General features: G+C 34.9%; 1 protein-coding gene across 1 annotated transcript in view; it reads left to right on the top strand.

Moving 5' to 3' along the window:
• LOC123535947 (cytoskeleton-associated protein 5-like) overlaps positions 1-18,892 on the top strand; it is a 56,982-nt gene extending 38,090 nt beyond the window's left edge. The window contains exons 29-45 of the mRNA XM_053528753.1: positions 599-748; positions 1,895-2,098; positions 2,372-2,507; positions 4,411-4,604; positions 5,589-5,725; positions 6,348-6,527; positions 7,404-7,527; positions 7,862-8,041; positions 8,823-9,010; positions 9,652-9,727; positions 10,420-10,608; positions 11,526-11,666; positions 11,999-12,264; positions 12,991-13,114; positions 13,755-13,850; positions 14,812-14,880; positions 18,758-18,892. Of these exons, the coding sequence (XP_053384728.1) occupies positions 599-748; positions 1,895-2,098; positions 2,372-2,507; positions 4,411-4,604; positions 5,589-5,725; positions 6,348-6,527; positions 7,404-7,527; positions 7,862-8,041; positions 8,823-9,010; positions 9,652-9,727; positions 10,420-10,608; positions 11,526-11,666; positions 11,999-12,264; positions 12,991-13,114; positions 13,755-13,850; positions 14,812-14,880; positions 18,758-18,892 (2,589 nt within the window). The remainder of the gene's footprint in view (positions 1-598; positions 749-1,894; positions 2,099-2,371; positions 2,508-4,410; positions 4,605-5,588; positions 5,726-6,347; positions 6,528-7,403; positions 7,528-7,861; positions 8,042-8,822; positions 9,011-9,651; positions 9,728-10,419; positions 10,609-11,525; positions 11,667-11,998; positions 12,265-12,990; positions 13,115-13,754; positions 13,851-14,811; positions 14,881-18,757) is intronic.
• Positions 18,893-19,174: the final 282 nt, after the last annotated feature.

Genomic DNA, 19,174 nt, shown 5'->3' with positions numbered 1-19,174 from the left:
CTTTGAAAATCATTTATCATCCACCATCTGTCCTCGATAGACTCTGAATCTGCAGGCCGGCTTTAAAAGTGATATGATAGAAATGTTCTCTTCCAATCTACTGTGATGGGTGATCCTGGGCCATCACGGCCTTTTGTTTGAGTTTATTTCTAATGAAAGCTTAAGTCTTATAAGCCGGTTTAGAGTCTACTTGCTTGGAAAAAAAAGTACACTGTTGTCACTTTGGAAAGAAAAGTGATGACAGCGGCGCTAAGCCTTGCAACTTCTTGGTTGAGCGACTGGTAGTCCAACTGCCCTATCTGTCTGTCCATTGCACTTCATTTCCAATCAATACCTGAAGAACCATTTGACCTAGAACCTTCAAAGTTCATAGGGTGATAGAGCTTACGGAATAGATGACAATAGATTGTTTTTGTGGTCACTTGATCATTAGTAACTCATTGTTTGTCAGGAACATCCTTAAAACATTAGATCAGCTGAAATGCTTATTCAAAACAATGCGAATATGACAAAGAGAAACGAAAAAGAAAAAAGATTTCAGATAAAACATCCTTGCCTTGCATTATGTATTTGAGTTTGGAGTCTATCTTCTTTTCAGACATTGAAGTGGAATTTCATGGAACCAAAGGCAGAGTACGTGGAGCAGCTTAGAAACCAGATGGAGAAAAACTTCAGTAAAACCATGATGGATTTACTCTTCCATACTGACTTTAAAAATCATACAAAAGCTATCGAAATACTTCTAAAGGTCAGTGGTGCTTTATCTTCAGCTTATATTTTTCTCATTATGACTTGAGCTATACATGTGTAAATGTATATTAAAACCATTTCAAACATTTTGTGACAAATCTTAAGGTAAGAGAAGGTTGTGAAATAGAATTTAGTACATCGTTTATATTGGCTTAAATAATATGTTTTGGAAAATAAGGTTGACACCTGTATGTAAGTCTTTGAATACTCTAGGGAGAATGTTTTTGACTTCATATAATTAGGTTGTTTTGTTGTGATTAACTCGTTTCAGTAATTTATATGTACATTATATATTTGTCTGCTTGTTTTATTGAACAAAATGGTCTACATTTTACTTTGTGAGAAAGCATGCAGGTTCTTGCTTGTGTTGACTGTATGCTCTAACAAAAAAATGTTTGTAGTTTAATATCAGCAGTGGGGCCTCCTTGGCTGAGTGGTTATGGTCGCTGACTTGAAATCACTTGCCACTCATTGATGTGGGTTCAAGCCTCGAGGCCTTGAATTCTTCATGTGAGGAAGCCATCCAGCTGGCTTACGGAAGGTCGGTGGTTCTACCCAGGTGCCCGCTCGTGATGAAGTAATGCACGGTGGGGCACCTGGGATCTTCCTCCACCATCAAAGCTGGAAAGTCGCAATATATATGATCTGTAATTGTGTTGGTGCGACGTTAAACCCAACAAACTAAATAAATAAATTAATATCAGCAATTTGTCTTCTTTTGGTTCCTATTTGTTGTTGTATTCTGATTACATTATACTGTGGAATTACTTTTGTTCAGTTGGAACTTATTTTCGTGGATATTGCATATCTCATGGTTGTGTCAGCCTTTGAAGTTAACTCTTAGCCTGCTGGCGGCAGATGGTTCTGCCTTTGCGACCAGTGCAGACCAAGATCAGCCTGCACATCCATGCAGTCTGATCATGGTCTGCACTGTTCGCTATTCAGTCAGTAAATTTTCAGTGAAAACCCCTTTGAGTAATAAGTGGTACTGTCCAAATTGAAAGATGGAACAGTCCATTATAGAAATATAGCAGGCTAAGGGTTAAATCATTACAAACAAGTGTTTTCATTATTTTATCTAAGTAAAGATTTGAAATCCATGCTTTTATTGTTCCCAAAAATAACCATTAATTTTGTATTTCAGTGTATGGAGAGTGCACAGAACGAGCAGCTGGGCAACCTGGATCTCATTCTGAAGTGGTTTACGCTACGATTCTTCGACACCAATCCCAGCATGCTCAACAAGGCACTTGAATATATCTCCAAACTATTCAAGCTTCTCATTGACATTGATTACAATCTACACGAGTTCGAGGCAAACTCGTTTGTGCCATATTTAGTCATAAAGGTAATGTTTGCTCGAATTGGTTAAAAAAGACCCAGTTATAAATCACCACATCATTTAAAATAGATATTTATTGCAATTAGTTATGTCAAGTAATGCAGATTCTATCTTGGGTGGAAGCTGTCAACTGATACCCTTATTTTCAGACGTGTGCTGTATACATATCTTAACTCCTGGAAGATTTGACACCATCCCAGCATATGACACTTACATTGAAATAAATTTCTTGACAGAAATGATTTCTTTTTATATACAATTTCTTTTTTTGTCGTACAGGTAGGGGAGAACAAGGACAATGTGAGAAGAGAGGTACGTTCAATCTTCAAACTGCTGTATAAAGTCTACCCAGCCAGCAAGATGTTTGTGTTCATTTGTGATGGTGTCAAATCCAAGAACTCTAAACAGAGGACAGGTATATTTTTAGCTGTGCTAATCGAAGAGCTGTTCTACTACTGTGAAATCATTTTAATTCGCTGGCATGAAATTTCGCGCAAATTTAAAAAAGGACTGTTTCGCGCGGGCTTTAATTCGCGCATTTTCAATTTAGAAATGAAAAAATCAAATTGAAAAATAATAATGGCACAGTCTTTACTTTGCGCATCGGTCCTAGCACGAATTATGCGAAAATTCGTCCTACGTGAATAAAAGTGATTTCACAGTAACTCAGGCACTGACGTCATACCTAGGTTTAAGTTGCTTGCTAGGCTGTATCTCAGTAACCATTTTTGTTGGATTTAAAGTTCACGCAGAGCTTCCCAGTCACTTTACCTACTGAAATAAGCAAGTTAGATAACTCTTTGTTGAATTTAATGTTAATTATGGCCATAAAGTGGTTGAAGGTTTCAATGCAGCTATCAAGCTGTATTTTAGAAACAGTCATCAAACCTACTGCAAAATCTAAGAAACTTGGTAGAAGTTAATGTGAATTAGAAAATTTTGTTGAATATTGCAATTACATGTGTTGGATTGAAACTTCACACAAGGCTTTGTTTATCAAAACTACTAAGTCGTAACATATCAAAATTACGACCCTTTTTGACTTTTTAGCTCGACTTTTCGAAGAAAAAGTAGAGCTATTGCACTCGCCCCAGTGTCGGCGGTGGCGTTGGTTAAAGTTTTTTTTATAAAGTCAAATATCTCTGTTACTATCTAAGCTATTGATTTGAAACTTAAAATAGTTATTTACTATCAAAGTCTACACCAGGAGAAACAATCCCCATAACTCTGTTTGAATTTTGATTGAGTTATGCCTCTTTTTGACTTAGAATTTTTGGTTGAAGTTTTTGATTAAGTCAAATATCTCTGTTATTATCAAAGCTGTTGACTTGAAACTTAAAATAGTTATTTACTATCACAGTCTACACCAGGAGAAGCAATCCCCATTACTCTGATTTGAATTTTAAAAGAGTGAAAGAGTTATGCCCCTTTTTAACATAGAATTTTTGGTTAAAGTTTTTCATAAAGTCAAATATCTCTGTTATTATCAAAGCTATTGGCCCCTTTTGGTCTTAGAAAATCAGATTTCTTGGTTAAGTTTTGTGTTTAGGTCATCTTTTCTCCTAAACTATCAAAGCTATTGCTTTAAAACTTGCAACACTTGTTCACCATCTGTACAGCAAAAAACGTAACTCCATCCTGCTTTTTGCAAGAATTATGTCCCCTTTTTGACTTAGAAAATATCAGATTTCTTTGTTAAGTTTTGCGTTTAGGTCAACTTTTCTCATTAACTGTCAGAGCTATTGCTTTAAAACTTCGAGCAGTTATTTACCATTAAAACCTAAAACCTGACTGTGCACAGCAAGTACCATAACTCTACATTGATTTTTGCAAGAATTATGGCCCCTTTTGGACTTAGATAATTATGGGTAGGACAATATTTCTATTATACAGAGACAAAAAAATCAGATGAGTGTCTGCACCTGCAAGGTGGTGCTCTTGTTTTTCATTGGTAGGAAATTGTGTGTGTGTTTTTTATTTTTCAAAAACAGCTGTTTGATGAATATTAATGATTTCACAGTATCTACATTTTGATAGGCTATGAATCCTTTAAAATAAACTGTCAGATTTGCCAAGAACTCAAAAGGAATAACGAAAGTTACTGGAGGATACATGTACTATATCGATAATTTTCAGGATTTGCTGTTTACATAAGAGCCTCAAACTTCTTCAATATTTACAAAGAGTTTTAATCTTGTTTGATACATTTTAAAAATAGAAAGACAGAAAATTAGTGGGTTTTTTTATTTACAGTATAGGAACCTGACCTATTGTTTGATATTTACAAATCATTTGATATAAGTATTTAATATTTACAGAATGTTTGGAAGAACTTGGATACATGATAGAAACTTACGGAATCTCGATTTGTCAGCCTAGTCCTCAGCAAGCCCTGAAAGTTATTGCCGCACAGATCAGTGAAAGGGATAATGGTGTCAGGAATGCTGCCCTGAATTCTACAGTGATAGCATATATGATACTGGGAGATAATCTATATAAATATATTGGAACGGTAAGTCTTTCGTCTTCCTGTACTGCACTGTACTGACAGCTGCATGCTTGAAAATAAAAGCTATAACAATATCCTTTAGAAGCATAGAATGCAACAAAGCAGATTAATGGAGAATTTGAACTGACTGAGTTCTTTCAGGAGAAAAAAAGAAATCTTCAGAACTATTGCAGGCTTAAGTAGAGTCCTTTACGAATACTAGTAATAGACATGAAAGGGTCTCTGTGGTAGGAAAGTATTGGATATACCGGTAATAAAAGTCCTCAAGTCTGTTGGTCTAAGTGTCATAGATGAAACTAATTTCATCCATATCAGTTTTGACAAGGGTCATCAAGGTTGGAATTTGCTGACACAACATTTGAACTTTCCTGGAAGAGAGTTCAAATTGTCCCCCAACTTTCCTTATACAGCTGTCAGTGGTTCCTTAATTATATTTCCTGACTTAAAAGCACTTAGAATGGAGTAGACTGGAAATTTTGTGATATATATGATCTTAATTGAGTAGTTTGAATTCATTTTGTCACAAGAATTTCAGTTTAAAAAAAAAACATGTAGAAAAAAATCGTAAGTACCATAAGAGCAATCAATAAAAAGTGAGACATGCTGATTTAAAGGTCCAATACTAAGGAAAGTGAACATTTTAATTTCTTTTAAAAAGCACAGAAACTATTTCATTTTATTGGAAAATGAAAGTTGGTATGTAGAAATTCGAAATAAATCGCAGTATATGTACAATTATTTTTCTATGAAGTATGAAGAAAGTTAAAAAGACCTGGGGGGTCATTCTGTCGATTCATTGAAATTTCAACATAATACACATACATTTCTTTGAGTTCCAAAGACCTTCTGTAAATTTTGACCTGCCAATCTTCATTATTTAGTGTCTTGCAGAAGTCTATGCACTGGTTATGAAAAAAATTGCCAACTCACTTTCCCTTAGTAATGGACCTTTAAAATGTTGCTACAATCAGTTATTGTTACATTCAGTTGAAAGAGAAGGATCAGAGTTATTTGGATGAAAGAATAAAGCGGACATCTAAGAATAAACCTGCTGGTGGTCAGCCTGCAGCAAAACAAGAGAGACCAAAATCTGCTCCACAACAAACACAGAGATCTAATACTCAGTAAGTAGTATTGTCTCATGTGATAGATTAGGTAGATTATGTAAACACAGTACTGGCAGTTTGCAAGACTAGCTTTGGTGCTGAATCTTCCAACAAAGTTGAAATCATGACAGTAGTTACAAGATTTTTAGTGAACCATGTATACCTTAACTGTCTGATATCTTCTTAGAAACAAGTGTTACTTTGAGAAGAGTGATTGATAGAGTTTGTTGGGCATAAAATTTAGTTGTCTTGGAAAAACCTACAATTACATCATGAACATACAGTGAGATTTTTAAGTTCAAAAGATGGAGTAAAGAGATCACATGGTCTTACTTGCTCAGATTTAATTCCATGGATGGATGCAATGATGATATCCACGAAAATTGGTCCCCCATGAAAATGAATGATTTCGCTGCATTTACTGGTGTTCTGTTAGGCAAACAAATAAAGAAAAAATAAGATTTTCTTCAATTTAAGGTTTGAGAAGAATGTCATTCTTTGAATGTGCTATAAAAATGCAAGAAATATTTTCTGTAGCTTCAAATATTATTAGAAAAATAACTTTTTAAGATAAAGACAAAGGTGTTCTGATTTTAAAGTTAAAATGTGCTTTAAAACCATGTACTATTTATTTTTGTAGACCTCAGATCCAACGGTCTAACATAGGTATTCCCAAGTCTCAGTCTACAAACATGGTACGGAAGGAGTTTCAGTTGGATATTGAGGATGACTCCAACAAGGAGAACTACCAGATGCCACAATTAATACAACACAGTGACCTCGATGATCTCTTACAACCTGTAGAGCTGCCAAAAATAAAGTAAGCATAAATTTGATACCTTTACACGAGGATTTCACCATGTGTAACCCACTGGAGTCGGTTAGAAAACTTGCTTGAGGTGTTAGGGACACATCCATATGGTTTACAGAAGGTCAGTGGTTCTGCCCAGGTCTTTGATAAATTTGAAGTAATACCTGGGTTGGCACATGGGGTCTTCCACCGATCAGAAGCTGGAAAGTCGCCATATGACCTTTCATAGTGTCGGTGTGACGTAAAACACATACATTATACATGTCAGAACTTGTTGAATTTGGGCAGTAATTTTATGTACAAATATGTATTTTGACAGTTTGAATGATGAGAAATTTTAGTATTACACATGGATTTATTGATGGCAGATTGCAACTTAAGAGTAAATCAAATTCCATAACCGTGTCAAGAATTTATGCTTCTGTCTTTTTTTTTGTAAGCATCAGAAATGTTCAGTGCCATATACATTGTAGTTCTCTCTTTCTCGCTTGCTCTCTCTGTTTAAATTCTGTACCACTTTACTAAGTTCTTAACAATTCATGTTATTGACCCCAAATAATATGATTCCAGAAAACCATTTAAAGCATATTGAATAAATTGTGCATTTTACATGAAACTGAGTCAGTATGAGATAATCAGGGCCAATATGAAAAATGCAGGACCAGTGTTTAAAGTATTTGATAGCTTGAAGTTAGGAGGCTAGTACGGAGTTGAATGATAAAATTATAATTAAGCAAGAGATTTCATATTGGCCTTATTATTTGTCCTCTGGGACAGTCATAATTATTGACCCTAGGCTTTTGGGCCAATATGGCCACCTTTCAAAAAAATAACACGGCCAAAATATGAGAGCATTTATGAACATTATATTATTGTCTTTTGCAGAGCAAGACCACCCTCGCCAGGTCCTAAATTTTTTAACAATGCCGACACCTCAAATACTGTGAGCTTTGTGATCTCCCAGATAACCAACAGGGATATCCTAACTTGTGTACAAGCATTAGCACAGGTAGATCAAGTCAAGATCATATTAAGATAGAGGCTACTGGAGAGAAAGTTGTCAGATTCCGGATAAGCGACATTTCAATGTCCTTGAATGTTGTCCGTCCTAGACTTTGAGGGAAATAAGTTTAAAATGTGCAGGAAAAATCCTTGAATTTCAGAAAAGGTTGCTTGAATTCCTCAGAAAAAGTACTTGAAAAGCAATTGTTTTTGTAGTCACTTGGGCTTGGATTTGTAAGTTAAGGCTTGTGAACAGGATAAAAGCACCTGTCAGACTTGAAACAAAAAAGTTTTGTGTAACATGCATTTTAATATGGAAATTATATTTTTGATATTTACAGATAGATGAAGTGTTGAAAGACATAGATAAGGTTGCAGTCATGGAGGATCACGTGGAACAGTTACTTGTTGCAATGTCGATGCAGTTCAAAATGGCCTACTCTACGCACATGGGAGACGATGAAACCACAAAAGAAGATGTTGTACGATTATATAGATGTTTACTTGGAACACTTCTCTCAGTGAGTATTGTGTAAATTTACTTCAAATTTTCTTGTTCGAATTTTCTGATTGGCTGTAAATGTCAATGAATTTTTGCTTGCTTGAAAGTTAAAAGATGATATGTGTTGTAAGCAGAACTCAGATATGTTCAAGGTCAAGATCACATTTGGACATTTGAAAACGTCAAGGGCAGATAACTCTTTTTCAGTTCCGGTGACCTATGATTTTTATTGCATATTTTTGTTTTTTAGATGATTGTCCTTCAAAATCCAAAGTTTGAAGAAGTTCTATTCTTGAGAAAAAATTCGGCCATCTCATATACCATGAATTCTAGCATATGCCTTTAAGGCCACACTTATAGATCTATGGTCAAATAGCATAACTTTTTCTCCACTCCATTTCGTCTAAATTTTCATAAAACTAGTATCAGTTATTTGCTTCATCAAGACCATGTTCAGAGTATATGACCTGTATCACTAAGTTCAAGGTCAAAGATCAGAGAGCATAAATTTATGTCTTGGTACATATTTTTGTAACCACTAGGAATTTCATAAAACTAGTATCAGTTGTTGCAGAATGTACAACCCAGGTAACTAGGTCCAAGGTCAAGGTTTTTCTTGAAGGTCAAATAACATGAACACAACATTTTACTTTCCCTATATTAAAGCGGCATCTGGAGATATTAATTCCCCTTAGTGATAGCTCTAGTTCAAAATTTAATGTTCATCTTAAGCAAGGCCTGTTAATGTTAAGAGTTAAGTTTAATAGCTTTAACCTTTGTTTTCAATTTTACATTTTCAGTTATTCCAAAACTCAATTCTTGCCACACATGCCTCTAAGGATATTTTGAAGGAGTTGATATATATTCTGGTCACAATATTACTGGACAATCGTCTCATGGAGCTTGAGGACGGACCACAGGTGGTACGATCTGTCAACGTGCTGGTCGTCAAAATAGTAGAAAAGTCTGATCAGACTAACGTTTTATGGTAAGATGTTTCACAAACTTTTATGTTGAGTTTTGTATCTTTGGAATCCGTAATAATTTATTGAGATGAGCAAAATAATTAAGTTACCCAACGTTTTGAGCAGTCCAGACACAGAAAATATAATAATAATGACTTTTGACCATAGGGAGTCTGGATGCTTTAGCCATTGATGCTGGAATGAGAGGTGCTTCATCGTAGTTGAATGTCATTTGTCTTTTACCATACATTGTATCTTTGGTGAGGCTTAAGTACGAGTAGTTAGGGACACCTGCTCCTCTGCAATGTGGGTTGAAACTGTACTTTTTGTGAAGAACTCATGTGAGAAAGCAATCCAGCTGGCTTATGGAAGGTCGTTGGTTCTACCAAGGTGTCCACCTGTGATGAAATAATGCCCATAGGGTCTTTCTCAACCATCAAAAGTTGGAAAAGTTGTCATACAACCTAAATTGTGTTGGTGCATCTCTTTACCAAAGAAAAAATTAAACATTGCTTTGTTAAGGGAAACAGATAGGTGAGAGTTGTTATACTTTGCAAAGTTGAAATTTTCTCAGTTCAGAACAAGCAAGTGTGAACCAGAAATACAGCAACACAAACTTTTCTCAGTATTCTTGTATTGTTATTTCTGAATTCTTTATTTTCAGTGCCCTGATTCGACTTCTTCAAGATTGTGTAGATAGCCAAACATGTAGCAATAAATTTCTAGAACTCATCATGAAGGTTTGTCCTTGATTAGTTCACAGCGTTGTTTTAATTGAATCATTTGCTTTTAGCTCAGCTACTCACACTGGCTTCAGCGTCACACTATGGTTAAAGTTTTGCTTTTGAGTTCATTTCTCAGTAATGAATGCATGTATTGGATTGAAACTTTACACAAGGTGTCCCAGGCATTAAAGCTACTAAAATAACTGAGTCAGATTTCTCTAGGTTTAAATTTATTCAAACTATAGCCCTTTTACGACTAAGAAAATTGCCATATTAAAATTTAAATTGGTTAGAATTTGTAATAAAATAACTGAGGTATGTAAGTCTTGCCAAGTTAATTCTCTTGTTCAACATAAGATGCTGTCTTTTGGACAGCTCTTCATGAAATGATGAAACTATACAGTAAAAAAAAAAAATGAAGCTTCATATCTACATTCTCTTAAGGTGTAAGACTTTTTCTGTCCAGTAATTTTGTATAAACAATTTAACATTTGGTGATAAGGAATTAGTTTTAAATTTTTGAAAAGTTTGATTTCAATTTGTCATGCTTTATACATATATAAAGAGAAAGATTATTTTCAGAAATATTATTTTAATTTCCCCCCATATGCCTGTCTGCCACATGCAGTTGCTTTACTTTAAATAACAAGTGAATGTTCTGAACAATTATTTCTTGAAAGTGACATTTTGTTTCAATCTTGTTTCAGTGCCTTTGGAAGATGGTGCGTATGCTACCCGATACAATCAAAGAGCTAAATCTAGATCGTGTGTTATATGATATTCACACGTTTCTGCGTACATTTCCCTCACGTACGTGGAAGGAAAGGGCTAATGACTTGCCACTACGTACCACGAAAACTATCCTACATTCCATGGCTAAATTGAAAGGTTCAAAGGTAAGATGTGATTTATTTATTTGGTGTCTCTCCTCCCCCTGCCAAAGTCTATCCTTCCCATTAGTCAAAGTGGATCCTGTGGTAGTAATTTTAAAAGTACAAGAAATTTTTGTATGAATCCCAGTTTTTAGATGGTGGTCAGTTTGGAGAATATTGTGGTCCTTTTATTTAGGGCTGTCATTGATTGGGTCTTAGGCGTATCGACGATACCGATATATCAGAAGACAAATATCGACGATACATCGATATATTGATTATTAAGTTAGATTAACGACATATTTGTTCATATGATACTATATACCTTCCTGTAAATGCTATTTTAAGTTTTATTGCCTACTTTCCATATTTCTGTTTGATTGTGTTGTATTTGTATTTATGAAATAAAAGAAATACATAAAATTAATAACATCTTTCATTTTTATTTTGCCTTCACTCCTTTTTTTGCATTTATCCATGTTTACAACTTTGTGAACATTAGTTGTTTTTTAGGGTCTGCGTGTTTATTTGGGTAGTTTTTTCTCTTCTTAAAATATCGATTTTTGAAAATGGGAATCGATCATCGATCGACAAAAAAATATCGTTGATACATCGATATCGTTTCTATCGATGACAGCCCTACTTTTATTAAGTTCAGTATCGAAAAATATGGCTGACATTGCAGTAATTGTATAATTATGCCCCATTCAGCAAGGAACATTTGTTGCTTTGGAAAACCCTGTTTTGAAGTTTTATTTTGTTTTAATTACAATATGTAACTTTTTCTTTTACATAACTTTTCAAAGATTGAAAATAATACATGAATATATAAGGAAATAAAGATTGTATTCAAAGTTATCATCAACACAACACCTAGAAATCACATTGATACTATGAGCAAGTACAGCAATTCTTAAACATTTGATATGTTTTTTTGACAGATTTTGAGTCACCTGGGTCAGATAGATGCTGGCGAGGTGTCGGAAGTGAAGACTTACCTTCAGAAGGTCCTCAAGAATGAAGGCAATTTACATGTGGAGGGAGAGATAAATGGAACTACGGAGGATAACAAAACTTCAAGGGTAAGATTTATTTTACTGAATACAACACCAGTAAAATTGCGAAATTTACTGAAAATAAAAGGAAATCAATTCTTAAAATCATACAGTATTGGTAGATGTTGATAGTTGTGCATGGTTTATTGAATGAGAGTTGGTAAAATTGTTATTGAAAAGCTTAATTTGGAGGAATCCATCTATCTGGTATGAGGAAAATCGGTGGCTCTGTGTGTGTGTGTCTTCCAATGCCGGAGTTCTTCCGTCACTGAAGCTAGAAATTTACCAAGGCATCTCAACTTTTTCGTTTATCAGAATAGAAATTGATGTTAATTTTATTGATCATTTTCTCTTTGTAGAGTGCTTCCAAAACAAAAAGACTGTCTAAAACTACACACGATATGTTGACCGAAATATTTAAGAAAGTGGGTTCGAAGGAGAACACGAAGGAAGGTCTGAAGGACTTGTATGAGTTCAAAAGGAAATTTCCAGATGCTGACATTGATCCATTCTTGAAGAAATCCTCGCACTTTTTCCAAAACTACATCGAGAGAGGGTTGAAAGCAATAGAAAATGAAGAGAGAGAAAAAATAGATGGAAAAATAGGTGAGATACATAAATCTGTGTAAGGAATGCCTATTTACTTCATTTGAAGAAGAAAACTTGTACAGTTGAAACTCGGTATCCGGAATTCCTAGGGATCGAGCATTTTACTTGAAGATAACTGAAATTCAACTTAAAAATGATATTTTGTGCACATGTTTTTGGGACGGGTCTTAAAAATGTCTTCCAGACAGATGGAATTTTGAGACGAGTGAGCTCGAGACATTGAGTTTCAACTGTATTAATGAAAAGGAATTTTGATAAGTAGGGTTTAGAAATAAACAAGTTAGAGTTTTCACAGTCATTTTGGGTTCTCAAGACCCTAGAGTCATACATTGCAGGTATTTTTTTTCTTCATTCAGAAAGTAGAAGAAAAAAGAGCTACTGCCATAATCAAGGAAGAAATCTAGTAAAATTTGAACCCTGATAAGGAATTTGCATTTCTTTCATCTTTGATCTGTTATAAGTGAAAACATGTACACATTTAGACTGTTGTGAAGATTTATTTCATTATTCTAAAATAATTGAAAGAACTGTACTGCAGTAAATGGTCATTTATTTCCTTCTCAGAAAGAAACATACTAGTATGTTCCTCAGGGCCCCTTGCACAAACTTCGTTTTTAACAGGATTGGTGAATTTTTTGCCAATAGAAATTCTTTTTCATTTAAACTACTCAGTCCTGGCAGTATCTTGTCTTAGTATGTAATTTATGATTTTTTGACATACCTGCATAACATATTAATGCAGTTTGATACAACTGTTACAGATGAAGAGTTCAAAAAAATGGAGAGGAGTGTTTGGTGGAGATTATTATTTAGAAAGGACCTCCAAAATCAGCAAAGATAAACTGGGTCATGACCCCACTGTAAAGGTGAGTCATGATTGAAGTATTTTTAGCAGCATATTGAAATTCCATGTAGTTTTACTTATGTTAGAAGATAGACTAGTATTTTTATGTGTGGAAACTTAAACTTTTTGATGTAACTTGAAGGACTTGCTTACAAAGATGTTAATTAGATATGTTAAGGTAGTTCTGCACGTTTGTTGTTTATCTGGAAAACCTAGAATAACGCCTTGTAGCCATTACACATACAGCGTAATCATTGCGGGGAATCTATTTATATATCCTGTGTACTCTCCCCACCCCCCCTCAAGCACCCCCTCCACATTGTGGTGGAATGAAATTCTAAATTGTAAAAAAGTACATATTTATTTCAAGTGTGCAGAAACTACATTGAAAGGGATACAAAAAGTGCGTTTATTATTTATTTAATGTTTGAAATGACTCCTTGACCTCATCTTTGTTTTAGTATATGGGCTAGAAACCCAACATAATAGCTTGGTAATTTTGAAATAAAACAAGTTGAATAAGAATTTGTTTTCTTCTGTCTGTTTCAGTAAGATATTAAATAGCTCTGATGGATCATTGTAACTGATACTGGACTGTACTGATATATAATGCTAAAAATCAAGAGAACAAAACTAGAAAATCTATAGTTTTATTTTGACAGCCTAATGTTCAGACGGAATCAACCAATGCAGATTACTATATGGAAAGATTACGTCAGCTGCGAGCGCAGTGTGGACTGGAACCTGACACAGCAAAGGTACATGGCGGTATTAATTTCTGTTGTAAAGTACAATTCAATTTTGATTTGCAGAATGCAAAAGGTGCACTACTGACTTATTAAAAATTCAAAATTTGATCATTTTTGGGAAACCAGATTACCTTATCTGGACTGTGAAAATACAGTAGTGGTAGTAGAAATTAAAATTTTTTGAACAGTTGAAACTCAAACTTGCTTATCTCTAGATTCTGGCTATCTCGAAGACATTGACAAGTCCCGTTCTGAAAAGACATGAACTTAATATCATTCCAAGTTGAATTTTTATGCCCCCGAAGGGAGGCATATTAGTTTTCAACTGTCCTTCCGTTCGTTCGTTAGTTAGTTCGTTCGTTCGTCACAATGGTAACTTTTTGCATGAAGGCACTTTACTCGCTAACCACTGCACCCAGGACCTTCAAACTTCACATGCTGATAGTACTTATTGAGTACACGACCCCTACTGACTTTGGGGTCACCAGGTCATAGGTCAAGGTCACCAGGTCAAAGGTCAAGGTGCTGCGGGGGGGGCATTTGTTGTTATCTCGAAGTAACATGCTCAGTCCCTTGGAATTTGAGATTTAGCTGTATCCTAAATATTTAAATGTCAGTTTTATGGTCTGTGTAAAAAAAACAAAAAACTTTAAAAAATTCCCCATGTTAACATGATTTGCTGCTTGTATGGTAAGACATCCTGAAAGTTTTGTAACAGAACATAAACAAATAATGTTCACACTTTAAAATCTTTTTGTGTCTAAAAAAATAGAAAATACCATATCAAGTTTTTAAGGATAAATTCAAACAAATGAAGATTTTTGAAAACTTAATATTTTCCTATTATCTCCCTTGAGGATTTTTCACAATTATATTATAAAATGTGAATGGTATCGTTTTTAATATTGAAAGAGAAATGCAGGAAAAACCTTGTTACCAAAAGGGATACGTTATAACTTGTATTTTACAGGGTGACCAGCTTGATTCTACACCAGAGAAAACAGAACAAGACATATCACCTGAACAGTCTCCACCAAAGGTAAATAATCTTACTATGCAATGTGTAGTTCACTCCCTTTAAAAAATAGTGTATAGCAGAAGTGAACTTTAATTAATTTGAATGCAACAAAAGAGATTATATGTTCCATGGAATAATTTTATAAGAATGTAGCCCAAGTGAATTATTCTGTACATATATTTATTGCAATTCTAGTAGGTCAAATAAGGTAGTTCTGTTTCAAAAATAACATGAAGTCAGTGTTGGTGTGCATTATTAAAAATAAACGTGATATGTCACATTAGAATGTTCTGTAGATATTGTACAGGTCTGAAAGGCACAAAAAACAGACTGCTTAGCTTGATAGGGAAAGCTCAGATCTACGGATGAAGGGGTCATAAATTTGACTCAGGGGTGATGCGTATGTTCTCCGTAAGGATTTTATAATAAGTATTGTGTCAGAGTCATTACATCCTACACCTCTGAATCCTGTGGAGAAAAGGGCAATTACTTGCTGAGAACGAGTTAGTACTGGTACAGAATCTAGGAACACGGGTTAGGTTCACTGCTTGCTGTTTCATAACCGAAATACTTTGAAAAACAACGCTAAACCCAACGCAAACAAACAAAATCAAGGTACACGTGTAGAATTAGATTGAAGTGAGATGAGATAGGTAGTACAAACAGTCAGAGTCATTAGACTAATTTTCACTGGTATATTTGATGCAGGCGACTATGTTAATGTGTTATATGGTGTTATAACTGGCTGATGTATTGTTTGAGAATAACACCACCTTATAACAGACATTTCAGGATATTTCTAATAACTAGTGTATATATATAATGCATCCTTGTCACCTGCCAAAAATCTGTTTTAATGTACTCTTCAGAAAAGTTACAAACATGCAGGTAAAAAATGTACTTTTTTACACCTTTTAACAGTTTTTGTCCTTAACTGTTGATTCCACAAAAATATATGTCTCTTTTTTTTACTGAAATGTGATATTCTAAATGTGTAATTCAGCAATAAAAAATCAAACTTTTTAAAAAAAAAATTGTACAGTTGCCTCTTGCCTTGCTAATTGATCTGTTGTGTTCCTTACTACCAGTAATAGAACAAGTTTGTGTTTTCTCACGAATGTATACAGTAAGACATTAAGTGGTCACATGCCTGTAGGGCCAAGTTGTTAAGATTACTTTCTTCAAATCACCTGCCCTTTAGCTCTTTGGGTTTTAGGGCTATTCTGTGGGCTCATGAAGAGATCGTCCAGCTGACCTGAAGAAATCGGTGGTTCTAGCTAGGTGCCCGAAATAATGGTCAGAGGGGTATGTGGGACCTACCTCTACAATTAAAGCTGGAAAATTATTTGAGGCGTGCCATGAGAAAACCAACATAGTGGGTTTGCGACCAGCATGGATCCAGACCAGCCTGCACATCCGCGCAGTCTGGTCAGGATCCATGCTGTTCGCTTTCAAAGCCTATTGGAATTAGAGAAACTGTTAGCGAACAGCATGGATCCTGACCAGACTGCGCGGATGCGCAGGCTGGTCTGGATCCATGCTGGTCGCAAATGCTCTATGTTGGTTTTCTCATGGCACGGCTCATTTCATGAATTAAAAGCAAACAAAACAATACAGAACAAAAACAAGTTGATTGATTGTGGAAAAACCTAAGACAAAGACTAGAGAATATTTCAAGCTAGATACAGTTGACTATTTAGGTGTGTGTTTTACTGTTAAAAGTTTTATGCAAAGTTTAAGATAGTAACAACTGGCAATGAACATATGATTGCATATATACGATATTGCATCTGATTGGAAGGAAAGGCCAGGTGCTTGTGCAAGGTTCATTGATACCCGAATCTAGTTGAAACCAATACGTTATCTTAACAGAAATTGCCGACTGTCTTCATAGGTCCAGTTACTTTAAGCAAAAATGTTAAAAGATTAGAAATGAAAAAGTATTTGCTCACCTGACAAATTTACTTGCATAAAATTCAGTAATGTTTAGATGGAATAAAGTTGAACTTAAAATGTGTTGTAGATTTTGGTTTGAAAGAAGTTTCATGGAGTGATAGTAAAATTTTGCAGATCTAACACTGCTTCTATAGGAAGTGTTTGAGGAAAAGTGTAGTAGATTAGAGATAATGTGTTCATGACACCTTTTGGTTTGAGTTTGAGGTTTTTGTAAGCTTTACCTAGATTTAAAACTTTTAGTTGTTTTAAAGCTATCTGTTTGGTTAAAAAAAGAATAAGTGAAGGAATGCGATGGTTCTTAGGCTCCAAAAAACTATTGTTAATATCTTTGTAATTTTCATATCGATATAAGTGCGATAGAACTTAAAAGATTAAAAAAAAAAGATTAAAAAAAGAGTTTCATTGGCTAGTCCTTAAGGATATTAATCATTTATGTAGCTAGTATAAAAATTGTAATCTAAATCATTTTCATTTTGTCAAAGAACTGACTTTTGAAATACATTTCTTCTGTAAATATCTTGAAAAAGTAGGTCCTTTCAGCTTTGAAACTGTTTTATTTGCAAAACATCTTGCAGATCTATATATAACATGCAAATTGATTAGAATTATAGAAGTGGATCTTACAGTTTTTAGCTCACCTGTCATGAAGTGACAAGGTGAGCTATTGTGACCGCTTGATGTCCGCCGTGCGTCGTCCGTCATGCGTCAACAATTTCTAAAAAAATCTTCTTGAAAACCATTGGGCAGAATTACACCAAACTTCACAGGAATGATCCTTGGATGGCCCCCTTTCAAAATTGTTCAAAGAATTGAATTCCATGCAGAACTCTGGTTGTTATGGCAACCGAAAGGAAAAACTTTAAAAATCTTCTTGTCCAAAACCACAGGGCCTTGGGCTTTGATATCTGGTATGTAGCATCATCTAGTGGTCCTCTACCAAAAATTTTCAAATTATCCCCCTAGGGTCAAATATAGCCCCACCCGGGGGGTCAGATGGTTTATATAGACGTATATAGAGAAAACTTTGAAAATCTTCTTGTACAAAACCACATGGCCTAGGGCTTTGATATTTGGTATGTAGCATCATCTAGTAGTCCTGTACCAAGATTATTCAAATCATTCCCCTAGGGTCAAATATGGTCCCGCCCCGGGGGTCCCAAGTTTTCCATAGACTTATATAAGAAAAAAAGTTTAATAATCTTCTTGTCTGAAACCACAACACTTAGACCTTTGATATTTGGTTTGTATCATTGTCTTATGGTCCTCAACCAAAATTGTTCAAATTGTACCCCTAGGGGTCCCAAGTTTTATAAAGACTTATATAGGAAAAAGCTTTAAAAATCTTCTTGTCTGAAACCATACGACCTAGGCTTTTGATATTTGGTATGATGCATTGTCTAGTAGTCCTCTACCAAAATTATTCAAATTATGCCCCTGGGGTTAAAAGAGGCCCTGCCCTGGGGTCACTTATGTGAGTTATATAGGAAAAATACTTAAAAAATTATCTGATCCTATTTCCAAGACTGTTTAATTATAATTATCTGATGACCCCAAGTAATATGATGTCACTTGACTGTGACCTTGACCTACTGACCTACTTTCTTGTTTTTTAAGATACAGCCTTGAAATTTTGATGACATACACAGTTTTGCACACAAATCGTAAAACTGAATTTCACTGACCATGAATGTGACCTACTGACTTTCTTAATATTTTATCATCAGTTTGACATTTGAAACATGTAGCTCATATTACTCAGGTGAGCGATCCAGGGTCATCATGACCCTCTTGTTCATAAAAAGGGTGGAACTCACACAGTTTTAAGATATGCCTATAGAATGTTCTTTGAAGCATGATATTTTTTGTTCTTGATCAATAAAAGCTTCAGACATACATGTAGTCGTTCTTGCTAAGTTCTTGATTGTTCTTTTATTTTCCACAGGATATCATAGATGAAACAGAAGCAAACGATGATACTGACAGCAATAAACAGTCGCAACCTACACAGTCCAAATTGGCAGACGTTTCACAATTAAAGGCACGATTAGAAAAGATCAAGCAAATGGCGAACAGTTGAACGAGTATATTAACTTCAAAAGCCATGTGATAACTTACTTATAGAACTGTCAGAGTATTGACATCTTAAAAGACAAGGAATATTGAACCCATGAAAAAAACATTGTCGGGGGGGAATTTTTACTCAAGGTGATCAGGGTGACCTGGAACGACCATTGAAGAATACGCTAAACATTTTGTGATACTTTTTGTATAGAGTTTTTTTCCACGGTTCATATTATTTGCTTTCTGATGCCCAATATTTGGGTACATTTTGTTGCTGTGCTTGAAATCTCGAGCAACG

This window comes from Mercenaria mercenaria, chromosome 17 (assembly GCF_021730395.1).
Source record: "Mercenaria mercenaria strain notata chromosome 17, MADL_Memer_1, whole genome shotgun sequence".
NCBI lineage: Eukaryota > Metazoa > Mollusca > Bivalvia > Venerida > Veneridae > Mercenaria > Mercenaria mercenaria.
This window is presented reverse-complemented; position numbering and strand designations above follow the sequence as displayed.